This window comes from Hibiscus syriacus, unplaced genomic scaffold (assembly GCF_006381635.1).
Source record: "Hibiscus syriacus cultivar Baekdansim isolate YM2019G1 unplaced genomic scaffold, ASM638163v2 tig00112261_pilon, whole genome shotgun sequence".
Taxonomy (NCBI): Eukaryota; Viridiplantae; Streptophyta; class Magnoliopsida; order Malvales; family Malvaceae; genus Hibiscus; species Hibiscus syriacus.
In genome coordinates, this window is record NW_024063289.1 from 1,076,609 (window position 1) to 1,104,483 (window position 27,875).

At 34.4% G+C, this 27,875-nt stretch overlaps 1 protein-coding gene across 1 annotated transcript in view; it reads right to left on the reverse strand.

Moving 5' to 3' along the window:
- Window positions 1-24,661, reverse strand: part of LOC120176938 (probable inactive serine/threonine-protein kinase fnkC) — a 37,743-nt gene extending 13,082 nt beyond the window's left edge. Inside the window, exons 1-2 of the mRNA XM_039183217.1 lie at window positions 24,527-24,661; window positions 24,299-24,485 (exon numbers count right to left, since the gene is read on the reverse strand). Coding sequence (XP_039039148.1) covers window positions 24,299-24,485; window positions 24,527-24,661 — 322 coding nt within the window. The remainder of the gene's footprint in view (window positions 1-24,298; window positions 24,486-24,526) is intronic.
- Between the last annotated feature and the right edge of the window lie 3,214 nt (window positions 24,662-27,875).

A 27,875-nucleotide genomic window follows, 5' to 3' on the forward strand; every position in this document is an offset into this window, starting at 1 on the left:
ATTGGATCATGACATTTCAATATGCATGTATCTATCACACGATAACATATATAATCATATAATGCACATACAAAACTTACCTTCTTGTATCACTTTCACTGTAAATCGATATTTCAATTGCTGTTGTTGTTGCCCATGTATATTATTGAGAATAGAGGTATGTGAGTACATTGAGGTTGTGCACTAATTCTGTCACCACAGCTCGTATCAATTCCCTCATGGGGCACCGAACCTTAGTTCAGTATTCATCCCGTAGGACTATTATCTATGTCCCGTAAGACCACTACATCCCGAAGAACTTTATCCCGAAGGACTATTATACCTTCGACTCTTGGCATGCCAATTACACCTATAGTTCTCATATCGTATACTATGGGCATTATTCTTATATTTCATATGTTCATGTACTCATATCATTTCTCTTGTGATCATGTATCTCATATCACTTCATATCATGTTCTCATATCACATGTCATATCACATATCATATCACATAAACATATATATTTCTTATGCATGTATCACAATAATTATCATGTATGCATGTTCACAACTACTGTATTATAAAAATCAACATAGGGATTAGACTTATCACAAGTCTTATTCCATTATAATATACATATAGTATGCACTCACCTTAGCTTTGCTTTGATTCGATTCTAATCCTTTGATCATTCTGGAATAAGCTTACTTTTAGTATCTACATAATCACACTTGGATTTATATCAGTATTATAACTAATATACTCTAATGGTTCACTCTTTAGACTAAGAGAAAAGTCAATTTCATCTTTTAATGAAGGTATGCATCGATGCACTACTGATGCATCGGTGCATAAAAGGTATTCGATGTAGTATTATTGATGGGATGCATCGATGCACTCCTTATGCATCGATACACCAATTGCATTCGATGTTTTTATTTTAAAAGAGTGCATCGATGCATTACTAATGCATCGATACACATTCAAACAATTTCTGGGTTTTAACCTTGATGCATCGATCATTATGAATGTGCATCGATGCACTCTGCCGAGAATCCTCTTTTTGAACCTGAAAATCCATTCATTTTGGATTAAATCCTTCATGTTTAATCCCTTTTTTCATTCTTAACTCTAGTACACATACTTAAACCAATCTATACTTATTTATTTCATCTTAAACCTCCAAATCCTATCCTTCATATGTAATTCAATAATTACATCAATTTTTCAACGTGTTTGAATTCCACTTTTAATACTTCGTATGTCTTAACTAGATTGATGACAAGTCAAATTTAACTTTCAATTCTAGTTATAAACTCTATTCCAAGATTTCATTTAAGAACTTCACATCTTAAATCTCTCCTAACTCCATCATCCTTTGATGTTAAGATAACTTAAGCTTTACTTAAGCTTAGTTATCATCTAATAATCAAAAACCAATCTTAAATTTAACAAGAAACTCAATAATCAAAAATCTTACCTTGGCTTTGGTTCACACGCACAAGGAAGAAAGAAGAAGAATAAGAGAACTCTGGAAGCCTTTGTTCTTCTCTCCTTTTCAACCCACTTGTACTCATATATATCCTTATCCCTTCTTTAATTAATTTTCCTTGCAAATGACTCTTTTGCCCTTTCCTTTTCTTCTTCCTTTCAATTCAATCCTACACAATCATTTACATATAAATCTTTATACTATTCATTCATTCTATTTTAGTCACCAAAATCTAAAACTTTCCAATTTAGTCACTAACCCGGTATTGAGGATGTTACAACTCTCCCCCCTTAAGAAAATTCATCCTCAAATTTTCATTATACAAAGAGGTAGGGGTACATAATCCTCATGTCCTCTTCACGTTCCCATGTTGCTTCCTCTACTTTGTGATTCCTCCACAAGACTTTAACCAATGGAATAGTCTTGTTCTTTAATTGCTTGACTTTGTGAGCTAATATTTGAACAGGTTCCTCCTCATAAGTTAAATCTGGTCGAATCTCAATTTCTTCAGTAGTCACAATGTGAGATGGATCAGATCTATATTTCCTAAGCATTGAGACATGAAAAACATTGTGTATCTTTTCCATTTAAGGTGGCAAAACTAACTGATATGCTACTGATCCTACCCTCTTAGTAATCTCATAAGGTCCAATGAACCGAGGACTCAACTTTCCTTTACGTCCAAACCTCAATACTTTCTTCCACGGAGACACTTTCAAGAACACTTTATCTCCGACTTGAAATTCAATTTCTTTCCTTTTTAAATCAGCATACGATTTCTGTCTATAAGCTGCAGCTTTCAGATTATTCTGAATTACTTGAACTTTCTCTTCCGTATTCTGAATCAACTCAGGACCAATAACTTCTCGATCCTTAAGTTCATACCAGTTCAAGGGCGTACGACATCTTCTTCCGTAAAGAGCTTCATAGGGAGCCATTTTGATGCTTGACTGATAAGTATTGTTGCATGCAAATTCAGCAAGTGGTAAATACCTTTCCCACGATCCTTCGAATTCAATGACACAAGCTCTTAGCATATCCTCCAGAATTTGAATAGTTTTCTCGGATTGACCATCGGTTTAAGGATGAAACGCTGTACTGAAGTTTAACCGAGTTCCCAATGCTCTATGTAATGACTTCCAAAACCGTGATGTAAATCTAGGATCCCGATCAGAAACTATGGAAATAGGTACACCATGCAAACGTATAATCTCTCTAATATATAACTCAGCATACCTATCCATGGAGAAATCAGTTTGTACTTGAATAAAATGGGCTGACTTAGTCAATCTATCCACGATTACCCAGATTGAATCCTTTTTGTTCGGAGTTAAAGGCAAACCCGTCACAAAATCCATCGTTATGTTTTCCCATTTCCATTGAGGAATTGAAATTGGTTGTAACAATCCTGACGGAACTTGATGCTCTGCTTTGACTTGTTGACAAGTCAAACACTTTGATACAAATTTCGTAATGTCTTTCTTCATTCCCGGCCACCAATATCGACTCTTGAGATCCATATACATTTTGTTCCCTCCCGGATGCATTTTTAATGGACTACAATGAGCTTTCGTTAACAAATCATTCTTTAATTCATCATCATCTGGAATTACTAATCTTTCTTGATAATACAAGTTCTCATCAGACTTAATCTCATAATACGTACCCTCTCCATTCTTTATCTGTTGTATCCTCTTTAAACACTTTTCATCTTTAACTTGCAATTCTTTAATTCGATTTAGCCATACTGGCTTAACCGTCAGTTCTGCACAAATTGCACCATCTTCTCTTAACGATAATCTAGCATCAAGAGTTCGCAAAGCTACAAACGTCTTTCGACTCAAGGCATCAGCTACCACATTTGCCTTTCCAGGATGGAAATCAATCACCACATCATAATCCTTGAGAAATTCCACCCATCTTCTTTGTCTTAAATTCAACTCTTTCTGAGTCATCAAGTACTTTAAGCTCTTATGATACGTATACAATTAGCACTTTTCACCATACAAGTAGTGACGCCAGATCTTTAAAGCAAACACTACTGCCGCCATCTCTAGGTCGTGTGTTGGATAATTTTTCTCGTGCCGTTTTAGTTGTCTCGAAGCATAGGCCACCACTTTGTCTTCTTGCATTAATACGCATCCCAAACCACTATGAGACGCATCACTATACACTATAAAGTTCTTTCCAAACTCGGGTAGAACTAACACTGGAGCTTCTGTAAGAATCTTTTTTAACTTTTCAAAACTCTCTTGACATTCTTGAGTCCAAACAAATTTTACTTCATTTTTCAACAGTTTAGTCAGAGGTAATGCTATAATCGAAAAGTTTTTAACAAACCTTTGATAATAACCATCTAACCCCAGAAAACTTCTAACTTCTGATACATTCTTTGGAACTTCCCACTCCAGAATAGCTTTAATCTTTTGGGGATCCACTCGAACTCCTTCTGCAGAAATTACATGTCCAAGGAATGCCACTTCATTCAACCAGAATTCACATTTAGAAAATTTAGCATAAAGCTTCTTGTCTCGTAAAATCTGTAAAACAATCTGTAAGTGTGAACTATGCTCTTCTTCTGACTTTGAATATATTAAAATATCATCAATAAACACCACAGCAAACTGATCCAAATACGGTTGAAAAAATTCTGTTCATTAAATCCATAAAAGCAGCCTGGTGCATTCGTAACTCCAAACGGCATCACGATAAATTCATAGTGACCATATCTTGTTCTAAACGCCATTTTTGAAATGTCTTTTTATTGAATCTTTAATTGATGATAACCCGAATGTAGATCAATTTTTGAGAACACTGAAGCTTCCTTTAATTGATCAAATAAATCGTCGATTCGGGGAAGTGGATACTTTTTCTTGATGGTCACTTTATTGAGTTGTCTGTAATTGATACAAAGACGCATTGATCCATCTTTCTTCTTAACAAATAGAACTGGAGCTCCCCAAGGTGATATACTTGGTCTAATAAACCCTTTGTCCAATAACTCCTTTAATTGAATCTTTAATTCTTGTAATTATTTTGGAGCCATTCTGTATGGTGCCATTGCAATGGGCGCTGTTCATGGTATTATCTCAATCTGGAATTCTACCTCTCTGTCAGGAGGTAAACCTGGCAACTCTACAGGAAATACATCGAGAAACTCTCTGACTATAGGAATCTCTTCAATCCCTTTCTCCTTGGTTTAACATCCAGTACATTAGCAATAAACCCTTGACATCCCTGTAGTAGTAACTTCTTTGCAGTATCACTGAAATCACATTTGTTAATGGATTCTATCTTTCACTAAATACAATAACTTCTATTCCTTCGGAACTTCTCAACGTCACTCTTTTCAATCTACAATCGACATCAGCGTAATAATGATATAACCAATCCATCCCCAGTATCACTTCGAATTTATCAAAAGGTAATTCCATGAGATTAGCAGGGAATTCAATTCCCTGAATCCGTATGGGACACCCTCGGCTCACCATATTTACCCGAGTATTGTGCCCTAATGGATTCGTCACTATTACTTCATTGCTAGTAGTTTCTAAAGGAATGTTCAATTCTCTTACTAACGTACTAGTAATATATGAATATGTAGACCCCGGATCAATCAATACAATAACACCTTTGTCAAACAATAAAAAGGTACCTGTTATAATATCTGGGTCATCACAATCCTCATTGGTCTTGAGGTTGTACACTCGAGCAGTGGAGTGTATCTCCTGTTGAGCAGAGGACTCTAACTGACTTCTTCCTCTGCCTCTACCTCTTCCCCTCTGGGCTACAGAAATAGACCTCTCTGGCTGTACAGATTCACTGGTTGACATTGGACAATCTCGAACGAAATGTCTGGCATCTCCATATCTAAAGCATACTCCAAAAATCATCCAGCATACCCCTAAATGATTCTTTCCACAATACGAGCATTGTTTGGCTTGACTCTGATTAGTTCTCCCAGCTCCAGATCACACTGACTGAGTTTGTCTACCTCTCATTTGGTTTGATCCTCTAGCAGAGGATGCCACTGATTCTGATCTAACCTGGGGTCGAAAACCAGCATCTCTTCCCCTTTTTGATGGTGCAGAACTCGAATAAACACCCGTTCTTTTGACTGACTGAGCTCTTGAATTTTCGAACCTCTCGTTCTGAGCTCTTTCGAGAGCCTTGGCACGGTTAACTACTTCTTTAAATGATGATAAATTCAAGACAATCAACATTTCCTTTAACCAAGGACGTAAACCCTCTACGAACCACTCACAAGCATCCTTTTCAGTAGGAACTAGCTCGGAATCAAAGCGGCTCAACTTATTGAATTCACAATCGTACTCATATACAGTGTGATTCCGTTGCTTCAAATTCATGAACTTTTGCTTCATTTGACGAACAAATTGATCTCCAATGTACTTATGCTTGAATTCTTCTAAAAATAATGACCAAGATACTTGGGCATTAGATATCCTCAATGTAACATTGATCCACCAGATTCTTGCTTGTCCTCTCAACAAGGAAATTACTCCATCCAGCTTCTCAGCATCGGAACAATGAAGTCCCATAAGCATGACTTTCATGTCATTAAGCCAAAGGTCCGAATAACAGGACCTTCATTGGCTTCCCCTTTAAACTCTAGAGCTCTTAATCCCTTCAACTCTTTCGCAACATTCATTTTTGGAGTTGAAGTAACATGAGGTTGGAAACGCGTCAATACCGCGTCAACGTTCTAAAGAATATATCTTGATCATTGACAGGCATTCCAGAGGATGTCTGTTCTTCACTCTGCCTGGCCAGGACATGTGAATTACTGCTTTCAGCAGGTCTATCGTCTCCCGCTTCATTTCTAGATCTACCTTGTCCGGACATCTATAAAAATACAACAATATAGTTTCCACTATTTTGTTGGCATGTATACCTTATAAGACACTCTAGACTTCGGTTTATGCCGAGAATCGACTAAATCGTAGCTCTGATACCATTAAATGTAACACCCTTAACTCATATCCGACCCGAATACAAGTATGTGGTGTCACATTGACTTTTCAAACTTTGACTCTTATAGAAAATCCCGAGAATTTTTAAAACTTTCATTAAAACGAAATACATTAATTTACATAAGACCATAAAATACAAAATCGATCAAAGTATTCGTAATTAACACTTATTACATGCCAACACTCTATACATAACCAAGTACATACTTTGTCAATTTACTTCTGATCTGATCTCTTAGTAGTATTGCTGTCCGTGCTACTTCTATTTCCACTTTTCCTGATTCTTGGTACCTACGTGTAAATCACTTACACGCTAAGTCATAGACTTAGTGAGGCAATAAATGAATATGCAACAATAAAATTATGAATGTTCATACTTACCATTGGATCATGACATTTCAATATGCATGTATCTATCACACGATAACATATATAATCATATAATGCACATACGAAACTTACCTTCTTGTATCACTTTCACTGTAAATCGGTATTTCAATTGCTGTTGTTGTTGCCCATGTATATTATTGAGAATAGAGGTATGTGAGTACATTGAGGTTGTGCACTAATATTGTCACCATAGCTCGTATCAATTCCCTCATTGGGCACCGAACCTTAGTTCAATATTCGTCCCGTAGGACTATTATCTTTGTCCCGTAGGACCACTACATCCCGAAGGACTACATCCTGAAGGACTATTATACCCTCGACTCTTGGGCATTATTCTTATATTTCATATGTTCATGTACTCATATCATTTCTCTTGTGATCATGTATCTCATATCACTTCATATCATGTTCTCATATCACATGTCATATCACATATCATATCACATGAACATATATATGTCTTATGCATGTATCACAATAATTATCATGTATGCATGTTCACAACTACTGTATTATAAAAATCAACATAGGGATTAGACTTATCACAAGTCTTATTCCATTATAATATACATATAGTATGCACTCACCTTAGCTTTGCTTTGATTCGATTCTAATCCTTTGATCGTTCTGGAATAAGCTTACTTTTAGTATCTACATAATCACACATGGATTTATATCAGTATTATAACTAATATACTCTAATGGTTCACTCTTTAGACTAAGAGAAAAGTCAATTTCATCTTTTAATGAAGGTATGCATCGATGCACTACTGATGCATCGGTGCATAAAAGGTATTCGGTGTAGTATTATTGTTGGGATGCATCGATGCACTCCTTATGCATCGATGCACCAATTGCATTCGATGTTTTTATTTTAAAAGACTGCATCGATGCATTACTAATGCATTGATACACATTTAAACAATTTCTGGGTTCTAACCTTGATGCATCGATGCATTATGAATGTGCATCGATGCACTCTGCCCAGAATCCTCTTTTTGAACCTGAAAATCCATTCATTTTGGATTAAATCCTTCATGTTTAATCCCCTTTTTCATTCTTAACTCTAGTACACATACTTAAATCAATCTATACTTATTTATTTCATCTTAAACCTCCAAATCCTATCCTTCATATGTAATTCAATAATTACATCAATTTTTCAACATGTTTGAATTCCACTTTTAATACTTCGTATGTCTTAACTAGATTGATGACAAGTCAAATTTAACTTTCAATTCTAGTTATAAACTCTATTCCAAGATTTCATTTAAGAACTTCACATCTTAAATCTCTCCTAACTCCATCATCCTTTGATGTTAAGATAACTTAAGCTTTACTTAAGCTTAGTTATCATCTAATAATCAAAAACCAATCTTAAATTTAACAAGAAACTCAATAATCAGAAATCTTACCTTGGCTTTGGTTCACACGCACAAGGAAGAAAGAAGAAGAAGAAAAGAACTCTAGAAGCCTTTGTTGTTCTCTCCTTTTCAACCCACTTGTACTCATATATATCCTTATCCCTTCTTTAATTAATTTTCCTTGCAAATGACTCTTTTACCCTTTCCTTTCCTTCTTCCTTTCAATTCAATCCTACACAATCATTTACATATAAATCTTTATACTATTCATTCATTCTATTTTAATCACCAAAATCTGAAACTTTCTAATTTAGTCACTAACCCGGTATTGAGGATGTTACAGGTCAAACCGGGTCAAACGGGTCGGGTAAAACTGGGTCAACTGCCCCAACTATTTTCGAACCTCCCTCACTCATAGGGACGGCGCGTGGGGCGAATGAACAGTGTTACGGTATTCAAAACATTCCCGAAAAATTTCTAAAAAATATTTTATGGCATTTTGAGACACTTACCAAGCTCGGTTCACAATTTTAAATGGCGGAGTGCTCAATTTCAAAACGTCGTAAACTTTGATTTCCTCACCCTCCCTCACGCGCCGGCGATGACGGAGACACGGAGGACACCTGTGGACTCAAAATGATGCAAGGAACACGATGGTGCGGGAGGTGTCGAAAACAGTTGGCCGAATCGATGTGAATCGACGGAAAACCAATGGATATTGAGTTAAAACCGACGATACTTTGATTAAAATTTACAATGAATGACGTTGATTCACGACGAAAGGTTTGAGGGGTTTTGTTCATCGGTTGACAATGAACATGATGGTGGTTTCGGTTTGTCAAATGGTGGCCGAACGGTGAATAGATCGGAGCTCAAAGTAGTTGACCGGTAAGAGGAAAATGAGGAAAAAATCTACAGAAACATAGGGGGGAGAGGTTTATAATTCTCTCCAAAAGAAAAATGGGTAAATTATTCGTTTAGTCACTGAATTTCTTGCACTTTATAAAATGGTATTCTAAATTTGTGATTTTACACTTTAACCCCCAATTTCTTCCAAAATACCACTTTAAATCCAATACTTTATAATTTCTAACATTTAGCCCCTAAATTATGGTGTTACAATTCTCCCCTCCTTAAAAGAATTTCGTCCTTGAAATTCATTCATGTCACAGAATTGCATAAATGAAACTTCCATAAGTTCTTTCATATCTTTCCATAGCTTTTACAGAAGTATCGATACTCTATTAATCCTTAACCAGTTGAGTATACATTTTTTCCAAATTTTCATTTCTAGAGTTGGATCAGAATTTCTCAGATGAGTAACTCTCACATGGCTCGCAAGGTACTTTACAGAGTTTAGACAGATGTTACTGGTATTCCTTTTTGCAAAGATAGAGCCTTAACGGATAGAAACTTTAGTTTGCTCATTACATATAGGGACTCAACCTTGGAGTTCCGGCTCAGAGAAGTATGATTGTAGTCTAGGGGAATGTACCGATCAGATATCTTTTGACATTCAACCGACCGGTCTATTTGGACAAATTTTGACTCAAACCTAGGCTCTGATACCACTAAATGTAACACCCTCAGATCGATGTTGGTAACCTGATCCGATCTGTGGTGTCACATTAGGGCCACCTGAGTAACCCGCTGTAAAAATCTCGAAAAATTTAAAACTTTTGTCAAAACATATAAACTCATAAAATGATTCATGCATACTAAATAAAATTTATCAGTATTCAGAACTAAAATAGAGTTTTAGACTTATATATATAACAAAATACAATTACATGCCCCTAATCACATGTACTATACTCTGCAAGCAACGCCGGAAGAACTTCTTTACTAATGTAGATAGATGCAACGATACGATTCTTTTAACCTGAAAAAGTGAGTAACAAAGTGAGCTTTCGAAAGCTCGATAATACAAAGCTACCAGATGATGCTGAAGAACGTGTAGATACAGATAAACATATATTTCCTTATCAGTTCAAACATCTACAAATCTTTATGTTGAGCGAAAATCCTATTGATATTTTTGGTATTAACAGACTGTGAGCTTTCAGTTCAAAGAAATATTTCGGATGACTTAGTTCAGGATATCAGAATAGGTTATCTAGTGTGTTCCCGCAAAACCAGTGAAAATATACATATCTTTTTAAAACATATTTTTAAAATTCAGAGACGATAGTATCCCTCCATCCCAATAAATCATAATGTGTAGGTTCCCCAGAACCATATACCACCTGCACAACAGTAAGGCCCTGAGCACAAGGCCGAGAAACCTGCATATATACTTCCTCCAACAATACCCCCAAGTAAAACATTTTTCGTCAATAAACAGAGATATCAGAAAATAAAACATAATTCAGATCATATTTTAAAACAGAATCCATGTCACGAATCAGAACAGATTTCAGAACAGAATTCAAATCGTAAATCAAATAAAATATTCATGTGCGTAGGGAACACACTAGAGTTTCCAGATATTATTCAGAGATGTTGGATAATCTTATCGGGCGGAGAATCACGGATCTTCAATTTACCAATAGAATGTCGGAAGTTAAAATCACTATTGGAAGAGTTCATTAACTGACAGAATCATCAGTTATTCAGAATATGATTTATCAGGATCATCTTATTAGGACATTTTTTAGAAGCTCAACGTAATCAGAAGAGTATTCAAAATTCTTTACATCTGAATTACTTGTGTTTTCATACATGACCAGAGTGATTTGAGCTGATAAGGAAAAACGAAGATTCGAGACTTTACAATCTATGACGATTGATCGGATTATCGAACAACTCTTAGATGAATAGTTCCCATAACTAATGCTTGTCGACTGGTCAATTCATTGTTCTTCCAGGGTATTTATTCTTTAATACCACAAATTCTTGCCCATAGATCATCTTCGGAATCATCGCTGAATAGATCTTCCAATGTCTTTATTTCATTTTCACGCTTCCACAATATCATGAAATACTGACGTGCTTGATTTGTAGTCCATAACCCAGAAGGACAGTACATCATGTAAGTTCATTAGCATTCTCAGACTCGTCCAAATCACTTATTTAATCCTCAGTCATTGAGCTTACTTAGATCACTTAGTAGTCAAGTCTATCCCGGTTACTTCAGAGTTTTCCAGAGTAATTCAGACGTTTTTGAATTTCGATGCATATTACACTTCTGTTCAGTTCAATTTGGTATTCAAAGTTGATTTGTCTAACGTATATCCACTTCTTAGTACTGACTGCGATCTAGAGTTGAGTTGAGCTGAGTACTTTCAGAATTATCATCGATCCAAACTTGAGGAGACGAACCAGGATTCAAGTGGTATCTATGTTATTTAGGTACTGACATAGCATTAGCGTTGGTCAACTCACTTAAGGTGAGTTCCATATCTTTTAAGGGTAGTACAACACCCAAGTTTATTTGGATTCCTTAATTAATCCAAGACATTTACTTAGTCTAGGGCATAAGGGCATTTTGGTCATTTTGGTGCTTAATGTTTTTCCATTTATTTCAACACTTGAGGACATCTAGTCAATCCTGGCTTGGTGATATTCTTGAGTCATTTCCATTACAGGGGTATTTTGGTCATTTTACAGATCTAGTTCTATCCGTTTGATCTTATTATTAAATTCAAATTTATCATTTACTACAGTCCTTTCGAATAATTCTGTCAAAAGAGCACCATCGATAAACTATTCTTCAGGTATTTACTCATAACTCAGAGATTTACGGATTATCAAGAATTTTCTGTATAAACGTGTGATCTTAATGATGAAACTAGAAATTCATCGATTTAGGCATGACTTCTTGAGTACTTTTCCATTCAGGGTCAATTCGGCTACTCTTACCTCTCAAGGGTAATTTCATAATTTCTTAACCATATAATTTCGGTATTAAAACTCTTAACTAGGATAACTATAATTTAGAGATTCTAGGGTTAATCGCTTTCTCGGATAATCTCTAAACTTTAAATTATTTCTTAACAAAACTTCTAGTATCTTGTACAAGCCATCTTGGATTTAGAAATCGGTTATCCAGATTTCCTAAGCAAAACCAATATTTTTATATCCACATTAGTAGTTTCATCATATCAATATGTCTTTAAAAATTCTTATCCAACTTCCAGAGTCAATTCTTGTCCTTATTACAACATAAGGGTATTTTTGTAATTTTACCTAATTGAAGTATTCTCATAGTTTATCATCTATGTACATTTAATGAGATAAATTATAATTTACATATTCAGAACTGATTCCTTTATCACTTAATCACAGGACTTGTAATTCAATATAATCTTAACTAATTTATCACTTAAACCATATTCGGTTCGAATCCATCCATAATCAAACAGTCATAATAGACCAATCATATACATTCATGCATTTATCCATTATCAACATGTTCCATAAAGCATAAAGAGGTAGTAATGTATTACCTCGATTTCTATGCCATACTGATCTTAAAATCAACTTCCAATAATTCCTTTGATACATATCAACAGAAATTTCATTAAAAACGGAGCTTAATTGCGAAAAACAGATCGAATCAGGTAATTAATCAGTCAAAAACAGCTTACCGGGTTCGAATTTGACGAAACAGACTTCGGATTCAAGACATCCAAAAACATAAAATAAGACTTTTCGAAAAGTTTGACTTTTTGGTCAAAGTCAATGGTCAACGGTCAACGGGTCGGGTCAACGAGTCAACAGTCAGGTCAAACCGGGTTAACTGCCCCAACTATTTTCGAACCTCCCCCACTCCTAGGGGCGGTGCGTGAACAGTGCTACGGTGTCCGAAAAATTCCCAAAAAATTTCTAAAAAATATTTTATGGCATTTTGAGACAATTACCAATCTCGGTTCACAATTTTGAACGATAGAGAGCTCGATTTCGAAACGTCGAAAACTTTAACTTCCTCACCCCTCACGAGCCACCGACGACGGAGACACGGAGGACACCGGTGGACTCAGAATGATGCAGGAACACGATGGTGCGGGAGGTGTCGAAAACGGTTGGCCGGATCGACGTGAATCAACGGAAAACCAACGGATATTGAGTTAAAACCGACGATACTTCCGAATGAAATTTACGACGAATGATGTCGATTCACGGTGAAAGGTTTGAGGGGTTTTGTTCATCGGTTGACAACGAACATGATGGTGGTTTTGGTTCGTCAAATGGTGGCCGGACGATGAATAGATCGGTGCTCAAAGTAGTTGATCGGTAAAAGGAAAATGAGGAAAAATACCACTTTAAATCCAATACTTTATAATTTCTAAAATTTAGCCCCTAAATTGGGTGTTACATCTCTAATAATAGAAGGATCATCTCACATTTGGTCAAATTCACCATGACCAAGTAAAATAACATATTATGTTCTGAATCTTGAAATTCTATTCATATAATTTTTCAAAGTTCTCTCGTGACTCGCGATCACCGACAATCACGATTTCATTTATCACACGAAACTAGAATTAATAATAATTCCAAAAATAAACCAAAATTAAATTTTGATTTATTCCATCAACAGAATTTAGTCATGAACTAAAATTCTTAGACAAATCAATAACACGATTGTTACTTTCCAAATATTTCTATAGAAATCAAATAATTATGTTAAAGAAAGAATTAAAATTCCAATTGCTTTCAAATAAGAAATCAAATATTCCAATAAACAGAAAATTTAATTATTGTTTATTTTCGATTTTGTTATCGAACATAATCAAATATTCTAAAACAAAATCAGTAACTACAGTTACTTTCACGACAAGTTATGTTATATAGATTTGTCCACTTTGAGATTTTAGCAAACCAGTTAAGATGGCAGGATAAATCCCGAAACAAAATTATTTTCTATCTCATTTTATCATGATATCTGAACCGTTTTAGATTAAAGAAAGGTAGAAGAAAGAATTTCGAATCGTTTCAAGTTAAAGGGAAATATTCAGATTTCACCTACCTAATTGACTTCATCGTTGTCAACCAAAACTTGAATTATTGATCATGAACTTCACTGTAGTTAATCAAAGCTTAAACCATCAAGATTTAAGGTGTGCCCCACAAAGTACGCAACCACAAAGATCTTGCAAAGATTTTGGAATCCAATTTTTTTTAATCCCTACACAGAAATTAATGGAGTCGTATCACACACTAAAATTAAATTCAAAAACATTTCTCAAAGAATTTGAAATTATAAATTCAAAAATTGAATGAAACTTATCATTCGCGTAAATTTCTCTTTCAATCCAGAAAGTCTAGCTCAACTTCAAGTGTGTTTTGATAATTTTGTCAAATAAACACAATTGCAAGAACAACTAGAAAAATAAAGTGTTTGCAAAAAAGAAAAAGAAATGAGAGTTGAAAAAGACATTGAGAGTGAAGAAAAAGAAATTGGATTTAAAAAGATTAAGAGTGTGGTTGAAAAACTTGAAAGTGAAGAGAAAGAATGTTGAGAAGAAGAGGAGAAGGAAATTTCATCTTACACTAACATTTCTTTTCCTCATAGTCTTGGTTTATCATTGCAGAATCATGAGAACACTTCAAAGGGTATTCCAAACTCGTCACCAATCATAGAGATAATCAAACATCAACTATGCCTAGATTATATTTCAAGAGAAGATCCAATGAAGTTTTCATCATCAAAGGCATCAAGCATCAACTACCAATCAAGATCATCAAGCATCCTCCATGCTTTTATATTTCCATTTCATTGTTATCAATTTCTCTACTTCTAATATTGATTCGTTCTTCAGTGGGATGAATCAAATGCAAAGAGTTAACACCAAGAACAATTCGATAAAGGAGGTCATAGAAGATAAAGAGACAAACAAGATACAATATCCACTGAATAAGACTTTTGATATTTTAATCAATCCAAAATTGCATCACACATGAGACTTTAGAAGGTGGCAAGCCACTACAAGGAATTCAAAAGGACTTCTCCATCTACGGAAAAGACTTTTTTGCTTAATAATGAAGACAATTTCTACAATGATGTTTGCAATTCGGAGATGAATCTTTCTCAAGGGCGAGGAACAAAATTGAATTGATCTACCTATGGTAAAGATTTTTTCTTTTTTGCCAATGAATTCTTTATTTTATTGATATTTTTTATTCAAGGACGAATCAACTTAAAGAGTGAGGGAATGATGTGATCCCGACTATGCGTCTTACATCTTTTTTGCAATCTCCTTGCGATCGTTTGATCGAAGCAAGTTGTTTACATTCGAGAAGCTTCAAGAAGTTTATTTGAGCTTAATATAGGAATTTAAAGCCAAGTTCAGATTTCTGAAAGCCTTTTTCAATCCAAAAGAAGAACCTTCACCATCATACTCAAGGTTGGGTCGTGACAAATATACAACCATTTTTAAGGGAGGATTTTATCTTTTACTTGTGCATGAATTTGAATGAGTTTTAATAAATTTACATGACATTAAGTTGCATAAATAAATAAGCATTCTAATTAATTTAAGCAAGTATTTCATTTAAGCATGTAGGTTTTTATGAAGCTACTTCAATTAAGTATACTATTTCATTCAATAAAGCTAATTCACTAATTAAACTAGTTCATTCATTTAAACTGGTTCATTAATTAAACTAGCTCTTTATCTTTTTTCAAGACATATTTATTTTTATTTTATTCAAACTTAAGCATTTCCTACTTTTGTGTCTAGTGCAAGAGGGAAGTTGAACAGTCTCAACAGATGCAAGAATATTAGTCAAAATGTCTTCTAATTCTTGATATTCTATAGATGCGTTTGGGTCCAGAAACCAATTGGAAATTATTCTTCTATCTCTTAGCATTCCAACACCTTTTGAATCATCTCAATCTGATATCGGGAACTTGAGATATGATCGAATTACCGAAGACAGTGCAGGCTGGAATTTTCATTACGTGAATTTCATGCATGGATGATTTGGATGAGTTTGAGCCAAGGAAAAGTCAATTCATCTTCAGTCAAGGGGCAATCCATTTAAGGCCTTCTTTATTCACCTAATTCAAAGCATTCAATGCTTATTTAATCATCAAATTCAAGGTTGATTTAATCATTCAAACCAAGGGTTGTTCATATTGTTGGAGTGACAGTGCATTCAAGCCTTCATAATTCACCTATTCAAGGCTTATTTATCATCATTTGAAGGCTTTTCACGTTTTACCAAGAAGACATGCAATAATAACCATTCAAACCTTGCATTCAAGGCCTTTTTATCTTATTATCATCTTTTGAAGGCTACTGTGAAGAAATGAAGGCTGGTTTAGTTCACCATTCAAGTGTACAAATCAGCAACGAATAAGCAGAGACAAGGCTAACATGGAGGGCAAGGGTGTGTACATGCATTCAAGTACACATTCATTCACTCTTTTCAACCATATGAAGCAAGCCATGGAATATTAAGAGTTATCCCTCCTTTTGGACGAAAATAAGGCTATATACATCTCAAATTATGTCCAAATTCATCCATTTCCATATAGAATATTTAGCTACCAATGGATAAGAAGAGAAACAAGTCATTTAAGTAAATTCAAGTGCATTAAGGTGATGGTTTTGATTCAATTGTAAAAACCTTTCATATGGTGCCTATCAACACTATAAATAGGCACCTCCATAGCATTTGTACTTAGAACTTTTTGTTATAAAAAGAACACTTTGAAAGATTGCTTTCATTCTAGTTCTTTTGAAGAACTCTATTGGCTTCAAGAATTGGCTTGTAGTCTTCAACCATTCCATTTTGTTATAACGTTGGTTCCTCGCTCACCTATAGGTAGTGGGTCATGTTCCACCCTCTTCCACTTCGACTCCATCCTATTATATTGTTGGTTCTTAACTATATATAGCTAACAAGTCGCAATCCATCCTTTAAGTTATCATTTTCCACACCTACCATTTTTCTCCATCCTATTTCCATTTCCACAACACCATCACTTTCCATACTTCATCGTAACAACATCTTAACCTTCACATCATCAATCCTTAACACTTCCCTTTCTATTCTTATTCATATCCATCATCGAATATCTCTTTTTTATCTACTTATCATCTCTTTAAGAGTTGTTTTCAGATTACTCAAGTTACAAGTTCTGTCGCTTACTAGAATCATGATTTGAAAACAACATATATGACTCGGTAATCATACAACCGAGATCATATCAAGGTGCAACGTGAGTGTAAATTGGCGTAATCTAAATCTGATGGAGTTGGAGGTGTACCCGCATGATGTGGGTGACATAAAATATCCTGACAAGGGAGGTCCTCCGAGAGCTTATAGATATTTTAACCTAATACAAAACTTCCTCGAATAAGATCACATCTTTTAAAAAATTGAATTAAAAAGAGGAAAATTAAATTGAATTTAATGGCTCTTTAATTCAAACATTATTATAGGAAATTTTTTACTTTAATTTACAAGACGAGAATATATGCATTAATGTTCCTTAAAAAATATGAATTAATGGCTCTTTAATTCTTGAATATTTACTGCTTCATTATTTGAACTTTCTAATAATTCTTCATTGTGAATCTCTTATTTAAACCATGTAAACTTATGTGGTTAAGACACACAAAAGGTTTTGTCTTCTTTCAATCAATTTTCGGTGATAGAAAAAGGCTCAGTTACAATTTGTTGAGTCCTGCAGTCGTGCTACTGTTTTTCTCATATGGTTGTTGTATCTTGGGAGATAGTTGATCAACATTTCTCCAGCATTATATGAGCAAACGAATCTATCTTAAGAAAGCTATGTAAATAGAACTCGGTGTCTCTGTCCATCTGATTCATTGACTACTGGCGAGTACACAATTTCATTCTTTAATTTTTAATTTTATATTTATTTTGTTCCATTCGATTCAATAACATTATTGGCTTGTTTTTATTATTATGTTTTATTTTAGGGATTAACATTTTTGTCTTACAATTTAAGACAAAATCTGATACTTTTTATCATCTAAAAGAGCGAACGATTTTTTAGTTCAAAGTCGAGTGATACATACGTGCGGTTCAAGGCGTGCTAGACACAAGATTCCTTTCAAAAACGCATTATTCAATAGAGCCAACATGCAATAGAATAAAATGGGGGGGGGGTGAACTAAGAACAAAAGGAAAGATTCCCTTTAACATGTAACACATCGAAGGAAAACACCAGAAGAAAAAAGGGAATAATCCCTTAAATCAATGGTGAATCCCGGCCGTTTAGGAATTCACAACTACCGGATTCGAAGGAATAAACCACATCCCCATGGCTATAAAAGCCCCCACGAAGAAGTGAAAAGGCATCAGAAAATCAAGCATCCGAGCATCAAAAATAAAAGTTTTGGGGATATTATATATATATATATATACACACACAAACACGAGGGAGTATTGTGCAATTACAACATTTTAAAATCACGCCCCTAATTCATGGAGTTTTGAAGTGTAAATCAATCTGGTCACCATTTATATTTGAGACTTCGAATTTCAATTTATTTTCAATTTAATCCTTTTTTATTTTTTATAAATTGGTAACCTAATTCATTTCCCTTGTTTTGCGACATTTTATTTACTTTTCATTTATTTATTTTGTTATTAATTTTATTATAATTTTTTCCTTAACATTAATTTTATCTTTTTTAAGGGATCCAATTAAAATTCATAGTTCGCCAAAGGTAAACAATTCGGGTCAAATTTAAAATCTTAATTTTTGCGATTAAGACAAACGGGTAATCGAATGGTACCGAAAGGAGATTCGAAGGTGCTCATCATTCCTCGATCATAAACGACCCCTAAATCCAATAAATCACTGGTAAGACACAGACCGGGTAAATGTTAAGTTTGAGGTGCCGATCCACCTAATTCAAAACGATTGGTGGCGACTCCATCACACGATTCCAAGTCAAAACACGAACTTGGGATCACCCTAAGGACAATTGCGATATTTACACAATTAAGCTCACAAAATGCACTTTATCTACACGAGAAAAGAAAGAATAAAAATGAAAAGTTTCTCTTGATCTTGATTGCGTGTATCGGTGTTGTAACCTTCAAGTGTCCTAGAATTGTTTTTATATGTTAGAATCAGTTTGTAGTCGTTTATGCCATTGATGATGTTTTGGAGCCGTTGGGGATTAATTTTCCAGAAAACAAAACAGCCCAAAACAAGGAGTATCGATACTTGGGCTAGGAGTATACGTATTTCCTTTGTAATATTTAAATAAATTAGTCGTTAAAGACTGTTGGGCTTAATAGTATCAATACTATGATTTCATGGTATCAATACTACTGTGTGAAGTAGTATTGGTACCAATTTTGCTTGTTTGAATTTGAACACTTTGGAAAACAACAATTAGTATCATTACTATCATGGGTGTATCGATACTTCTCTTATCTTTAACATCGATACTGCAAGAATAATATCGGCATTGTTCATGCAGTACTGATACTATAAGAACAGTATTGATACTACTTGTCTAGAAAAATTGTTTTGAGGTCAAATTATATTTAATGGACTTTAACTTGAATAAATTTAATCAAGTCCAAAAACATTTTGTCCTTAATTTGTTATATCAAAATAGATTTAATAGTTATTATGTTTATAACTTTGAGTAAAAACGAAAATAAGAATTGAAAATAATTATTGTAAATAAAATTCATTGTTTCGACGATATTATTGTCCAAAGTGGTGGGAATTGTGTAATACCTAAAAATTTGATATTCCCACCATTTTAACCAAAAAGCTACTATTGGAAAAATATTATTCTCTGGTAATAATATTTTATGTTAACCAAATGTAAAAATACAATTCCGAAAAAATTATTCCCCTTAGTAATGATATTTTCCACAAACCAAACGCCCCATTCAGAAAAAGAGACAATTGAATTCCATCTCACTAATTTTATATCATCTTTTGTTTGATCAACTCTCTAATTACAAGTTCAACTTGAAGAAAATTCAGAAGGTTGAAGAAGTAAGATGAATGTTAGATTGTTAATAGAAATGCTTAATATTTGTTATTTTGTTATTAGTTAGTTGCAGTTCAGTTAGTTTATTAGCAGGTTTTTTTGTCCGTTTTTACATTTATTAAAAATATATCCTAATGTCGTTCGGGAATTTTTATGGAAGTTTGTTCGAAACGCAAAAGCTTTCTCAAACAACTCATTTTTCAGCGAAAAGTTCACATTTGAAATGTAATTATTGACTCAAACCAAGAAGCTGGAAAAACGGTGGTTTTGCGTTAAAAAAACTCGATGGAAAAGCTCTTTTTGGATAACATTCCCAAACGAAACCAAGTAAACTTTAATTGCTTGTCTTTCTCTTCTTCATTCACCGTCTCCATTTGACTGTGCTTGACCACTGTGTCGAAACGTCGACATTTCAATAAGATTGAATATAAGAAACATGTGAAAATAAATTTATAAATATATATATATATATAAGATCGTTTTATTTAGAGAATAATTAGTTATTTTAATTTATATATTTTTTAAAAAAAAAGTTGTCATAATAATTAATTGTAACATGATAAGTAATCACAAGCTCGGAGGAAGACGCAAAACATAATGAGACTGTTTTCAAAGAGTTCAAATTCTCAAAAAATGTTTTCAAAGAATAATTAAAAAATGTTTGGAGCTTCACTTTTTGCAAATTCTCAAAAGCTTCTGTTCCGGTAATTGCAATTTCAAGTTTCCATCATTGGAGAAAGTTATTTTGAGGTAAATGTCCTTGGAGACGGAGGGTTGGGAGCAGCTGTGATCCCTCCAAATGTTCGGTGCAATAATATTTAATTTTTATTTAAAATTTATTTAAATAAGATTTTTACACGAACCAAAGACCTCCGTGATTAAAGAATTGTTGTTATTCTTTGAGGTCATTGAGTACCACACATGTAGAGATGTCTAAATGTTCAATATCAAATGATTAAGCGAACTTTTATATTGATTCAAAACAATTTAATCCCTCCCATACTTGGCTTTTTCACCTAAAAATCACCCTATGAACCTAATATACCCTAAATAACACCCTTTTACCAATATTTCCCTAACTAACACTCTTTCGTCTAAGGTGGCACAAAGGCGCGCCCCGTAACGCGCTTTAGCGGGGTTTGCTTATGTGGACATAAGACGCATTTCTGGGGAAGCGACTTCCAACTGATGTGGTGCCACGCTGGAAAGAGCGTTTCAGGGAACGCGTCTTTGAAAGAGCGTTTCAGGGAACGCACCTTTGAAAGAGCGTTTCAGGAAACGCGCCTTTGCTTTTTTTTTAATAAAGATTTAATGTTTATGGTTTAGAGTTATTATAAATGAATTTATTAAACTAATACTACAATTAATTTAAGGATTAAATTGTAGCTAACAATTAAATTTAGGGACATAATGTGAATGAAACATAAAAATTTAGCATGGTGATTAACGTAAAGTAAAAATGAAGCTTCAAATTGAAATAAATTAAACTATGTTAGTGACAAAAACAGAAAAATGCTCCTAAATTCAAGGGACCTAAAAATAATTTTCATTTTAGTGAACCTAAAATATACTAATAGTTAAAATGTTAAATTATGAAAGCATGACATTATAATTAAAACAATATCAAAAAGGGCATCACATGTGACTAAAACGTAAATTTATGCTAAAGTTTTGAGGGTATGAGTATGATTTTACTATTTTCCTAAAAGGATATATATAGGGACTAAAATGTAAATAAAATATAAAGATTCAATGGCTTAAGTGTGATTTACCCATAAATTCTTGCTATTTATACCATATTTTTTTTATTTTGGTAAACCCTAACCCTAAATAATATACCACCGCCTCTCTCTTTGTTTTCTCCTCTTGCCTAAAGTCCACCTCTACGGTCGAGACTCTTAAGAAAACACAGACAACTACGTTGGCTACCGCTTGACAAGGGCCACACCCCTCCGAATATCTTTAAAGAGCATCGTGAAACGCTTAAATTCTTTAAATGTGTATTAAAGGTGGAGTGAATTTAGGTTAAAGTGTTATATGTTTCGTTAAGGTGAAAGTGGTGAAGGATTTTGTAGGTCAAAGATTCATTAAGGTTGTGTAGGTTAAAGTACTTTAGGGTAAGGTTCAATTAAATTGAAAATGTTAATTACTTGAAGTAAGAGGTAAGTGGAAATTTTAGGTAAAAATTACACATACATTGGGAAATTATAGAAAATGCAATTACATTTAAATATTGGAAACAAAACATTCATTGAAATAGAAAATTCAATTACATAAGGGTTAACAGTTAAGTGAAGATAACAGAGCTGGACATTTTCTTTTTCTATTGTGCCCGATGTTTCTGTAATGCCCACATCTTTTTTGTTCTGTTGACCTCTCCCGAATATCCATATCACAAAGTATTCTAGTGGATTTTAGACGACTTGAGTCCTCAATAGCAACGGATATGGTATAATTGTAAGTCAAGTTTGAATCTCATATGGGTTTCTTTCGTTACCTATAGGCGGAAACTCAAATTCATATACCTTGAATACTTGTGAAAGTTGGTATACTAGATCAACATAATTTTTATAGTCCAAATGCGAATGTGATCAATATGTTATGACATGAGAGCATGGATATTTGAGTGCTTGAAAGAAACCACAATCACACCACCTCTCTTGCAGATTAACTCTGAAAGAGTTAGCTTCAATCCCTTTAAGAGAACGTGGCATTTCGGTTACACGAAATAATTCATGGGTGCGAGAAAATTTTTAACCAACATCTCATTTGAAGCAACCACTTTTTTCTATATATCAACTATTAGTCTTGGTCGTTCTATATCAAAGTAAGAGATTGTCCACCGAGCTTTGCAAATAGTTGACCCAAACAAAAATAAGTCGTTTTGACCAACGCCGTGACTGGAAAATGACGCGCCCCCTTTAAGGTTGAATTGATTTCTTCAGCCAAGTTGGTTGTCATATGACCATAGTGATACCCCCCGTCATAAACATTTGTCCACATTTCTTTGCTGATGTACATAATGTACTCGCACTTCTTATTTTTGCCAAACAATTCTTGTAGCATAGACTCAAACCTTTGAGGTAAGAGTTCGTAATCTAAGCCATTAAGAATATGTAATAGTTAATATGAAGTATAAATAAGTAATACGAAAATGATTAAAAAATGGAAAAAAGTAACATATCCATGCGCACGACTAACTGACGTTCATCATTATTCTTGTATTTTCCATAATAGTTTGCATCAATATGACAGACACAATAACGATGCTTAACATGTGGAGGTTTCTACATTGGACCCAAAGAGTCTATTGCTGCTTTTATTCTGGCTCCTCGGTCTGAAATAACGCATACGTGTTCCCTTGTGACAACATGTAAACGTAATTTTTTAAGAAAAAAAACCGAAGACTCAGTGTCTTCTCCTTGATGGAGGGCAAACGCAACAGGAAGAATATTACAGTTACCATATTATACCACAGCCCATAATAAAACTTTCTTGTATTTCATATACAAGAAACTACCATCAATTTGCACACTGGTTTACAGTACTTCACTGCATTAATACACTGAGGGTAAGTCCAAAAGACACGGTAGAATTTGCAGCTATCGCGAACCACTAGAACATTCACGTAATGATGTTGAGTTTCGACTCAACAATTGTCCTGGGATTAAGTCTTTGCATAACATGAAACCAACTAGGCAGCTCGTTGTAAGAGAAATCTCATTTGCCATTAAGTTTGACAATGGTATTCTGTTTTGCCTTCCAAGCTTTTTATAGGAGACGATGTACCCATATTTTATTGTATAGCAGAAATCAACATTGCAACAGCTATATGAGAGGTTTTCTTCACAATGAACATTATAGCTTGGCAAATAATATTGGAGTTCTGAATGGGATGATCCTGGTTTATACCTCTTGCACAACACGTATGAGAACCGTTGTATCTGGTTAGTTCTCATAAGTTATTCTTCCTCTCTCTCTTTGATACACGAACCATCCACTTACATCCGTTGTCACGTTGAACACAGTAACATACATATTTCTCTGTGGTAGATCGATCAACTCGGGAGTGAACTGAGTTACGAATATTGTAACTCTTTATTACCATCATTGCTTCCTCTTTCGATGCGAACTCCATTCCAATATGTAAATCACCTTCATTGACTGATGACTAAGTCCATAGTTGCAATCATTAGGGAGATCCGGAAATTCAGGCTTGTACATTGCATTATAATCAATCTCATACATATGTGAAGAAAGTTCAACTGGTGTTGTATTTATGAGAACGTCATCCTCATCCTCATCAGAGTATATGTTAAACTGTGGTGAGTCAGGTTCAACGAATAATCTCGTTTCAATACCATCTGCACCTGGCTGTTGTCTCGATAATCCAATGTTGAGGTCAAATAAGTTGCCACTTGCGTATCTTCCCTTGAACTTGAAGCAATTGTATCATGTGGGTTTTGAACAAACTGTTGTCTCGGTGGTATTTCCATGTGTAAGTCGAAAACAGTGGTAGATGAATGTCTACCCCTTGAAGCATAAGAGATGTTGCCACATGGATTATTGGTGAAGCCACATGGGCTGAGATCATAAGCAGTAGCTGATGAATGCCTTCCTATTGAACTTGATGGCATGGCATCTGGCGTTGAATTTGCCATTAATGATGTGAAATCATTACATATCAGTTGCGTTGGGCTATCAACTTGATCAGCTTGGTACGCAATGCCAAAGTGAGATGAATATGAAAAACCACGAAAAGCACAAACCTCAATAAAAGTGGTATACATTTCAATAAAAGATGAAATGATGTATATATGAGTGGAAAAAGTTCAGTAGGAAATCTATACTGAAATGAATATAGTCTCCTCCGGCCTACTACACGAATCTTTAATGATTTTTTTGTGATTAACTCTTCAAGAATGATGTTTCTCTTCAAGGTTAAGGGGATATAATGATCTGATTCAAAAACAACCCCCTCTTCAGATTCCTGAATTTCTCCATCATAGAAAACAACAGTAGAAAGACGACTCATTTTCAGAGAATACAAGTTTGAGAGTTTTGAGAAATTTAGAGTATGAGATTTTGAAAGCTTGGGAGCAGATGTGTGTTTTGAAAGTTTACAATACGTTGCATATAATAATGCCTATAACTGGGATACTATTTACGTGAAAGCGCATTTCAGGGGATGCTCCATCCCTTTTTTTGTTAGATAATAGGTTATAATTTCCCTATCATGTGTGATATCCCCCGACGGGACACTATTTATGTCAGTACTATCATGTTTGAGGGGACACAAAAAAGTGATGAAAGTGCGTTTCAGGGGGGCGCCTTCCCTTTTTTTATCAGAGAATAGGTTATAATTGCCCTATTATGTGTGATGTCCTCCGATGGGGCACTATTCATATCAATATCTATCATGTTTGAGGGGACGCAACAATGTGGTGAAAGCACGTTTCAGTGGGTGCGCCTTCCCTTTTTTTGTCAGAGAATAGATTATAATTGCCCTATTATGTGTGATGTCCCCCGGCTGGACACTATTAATGTCAGTACCTATCATGTTTGAGGGGAGGCATCAGTGTAGTGAAAGCGTTACAGGGAACACGCCTTCCCTTTTTTTCAGAGAATAGGTTATAATTGCCCTATTATGTGTGATATCCCCTGATAGACCACTATTCATGTCAGTACTTATCATGTTTGAGGGGACGCAACAATGTGGTGAAAGCGTATTTCAGGGGCGCACCTTCCCTTTTTTGTTAGAGAATAAGTTATAATTACCCTATTATGTGTAATGTCCCCCCGCGGGGCACTATTTTTGTCAGTACCTATCATGTTTAAAGGGACTCAATAATGTAATGAAAGCGCAGGGCGCGTCTTCCCCTTTTTATAGAGAATAGATTATAATTGCCCTATTATTCTTGAAATTTATGTTTGAAATTTATGATAGAGTGTTGAATTTAATGTTAGAATGTTAAATTGGATTATTTTTTGAAGTTGAGCAAGTTAAGGATAAAATCATGCTATATGGATAATTTTAAGTTCCTAACTTAAATCAAAGTGTTATGTGAAGTTTGGATAAATTGGATAAAAATGAGTTAGAACGGTTATGTTGAAGTGATAAAGTCAACATTTATGTTTTGACATTGAAATTGTATCGAATGAGCATCGAATGTTTTTACGAATTATTTTCCATTTGAGCCTATGTTAATAGGATTATAACACGTGGCTTGTAATGTATATGTTTTATAATGATGCTCATTAATTATTGTGAAAATATTTTTTAAATAATTTTTACAAGACAATGTAATTTAAGTTTCAATTGTAATGTTGTTTCTTGGTGAACTATAACTGGAATATAACTTTGAATTTCGAATACAATTTTAAATTTTAATTGAAATATTAAGTTAAATTTGGATTTACATTTTAAAAATATTTAACAAACATTTAATGTTGAATTTAAATTTAAATTTTAAAAATATTGTTGTAACAACTATTAAACATTTAAATAACATTGTAAAATTATATAAAATTGTGAAATACAACTATTTAAATAACATTTAAATACAATTGGATCAACGATGTCGTCTTCTCGAATGAGTTCTACATGGTGGTGGTTATTTATTTCGTTGAGATTTCTTTATATAACTTGCTCTTCATTCTCCTCATCTTCACTATCATTCATTATCATCGACATTTTGTTCATTTGAAATAGATGATGATGAAGGGCATGTATAAAATAACGATCCTGGAGGAGTGTTACTAACAATCCCAACGCTCATAGAGAATTGAGAAAACTATGAAAATATTAGCATCGATGTTTTTGATCCAGATGGAGTTTAAGTGTTTGTAGAGAAGTACCACCAGCCAAATAAGATGCATATGAACCATATGTTAGATTATTAAACAAAATCGTATATGCATCTTCATAGGTTGTCATAAAACTCTGCGGGCTGGGCATGTAACCTTGCGAGCTGGGTATATACCCATATGGGCTAGGATTGTAACACTGTGGATATGACATATGAACTGATAGGCTTGGCATATACCATTGTGGAGATGGTATCTGAACTGGTGGGCTGGGCATGTATCCCTATGATATCATCAGTGGATATGGATGTTGTGACGGTTCTGGTGGTGCGACTGATGTCGAACCGGTAGCGGCTTCTCTTCGTCCATGAGTCGGGGGACGATGATCTTGTGAGAGTGGATGTCTATCTCGGCGCCTATGAATGCTAACCCCTCGTGCTTCCGCCGAAAATAGAAACGACTTTCCGTTTTCACTAAACCACTCCATATAGTTATCTGTAACCATATGACCAGTTTCAACGTAAAACGGTCGAGGGGGCAAGAGTTCATACCAATTTTCCCAAATCGCAATCCAATCTCTGTGCTCCCCCACCCAATTGACCTATTTCTTTCCTCGTCTGTCTATGTTATGCATGTTGTCTAAATTCATAGGTGCTCAAGGAATATATTACGTACAACAAAACTGACGGATCGCACGATCAACCGGATGCCACTCAACAATAGCATAATATATAAGAGGTACAACTGACATCCAAACATCTAATGACTCACTCAGGTAGGGTAAGATACAAGTCTTTACTTTATCGCTCGCATAAGGTATTCACTGAAACATAAATATATAATTCTAATAAATATAATATTATAATTATATCAAGTATTTTAAATTAAATTATTCATATTTAA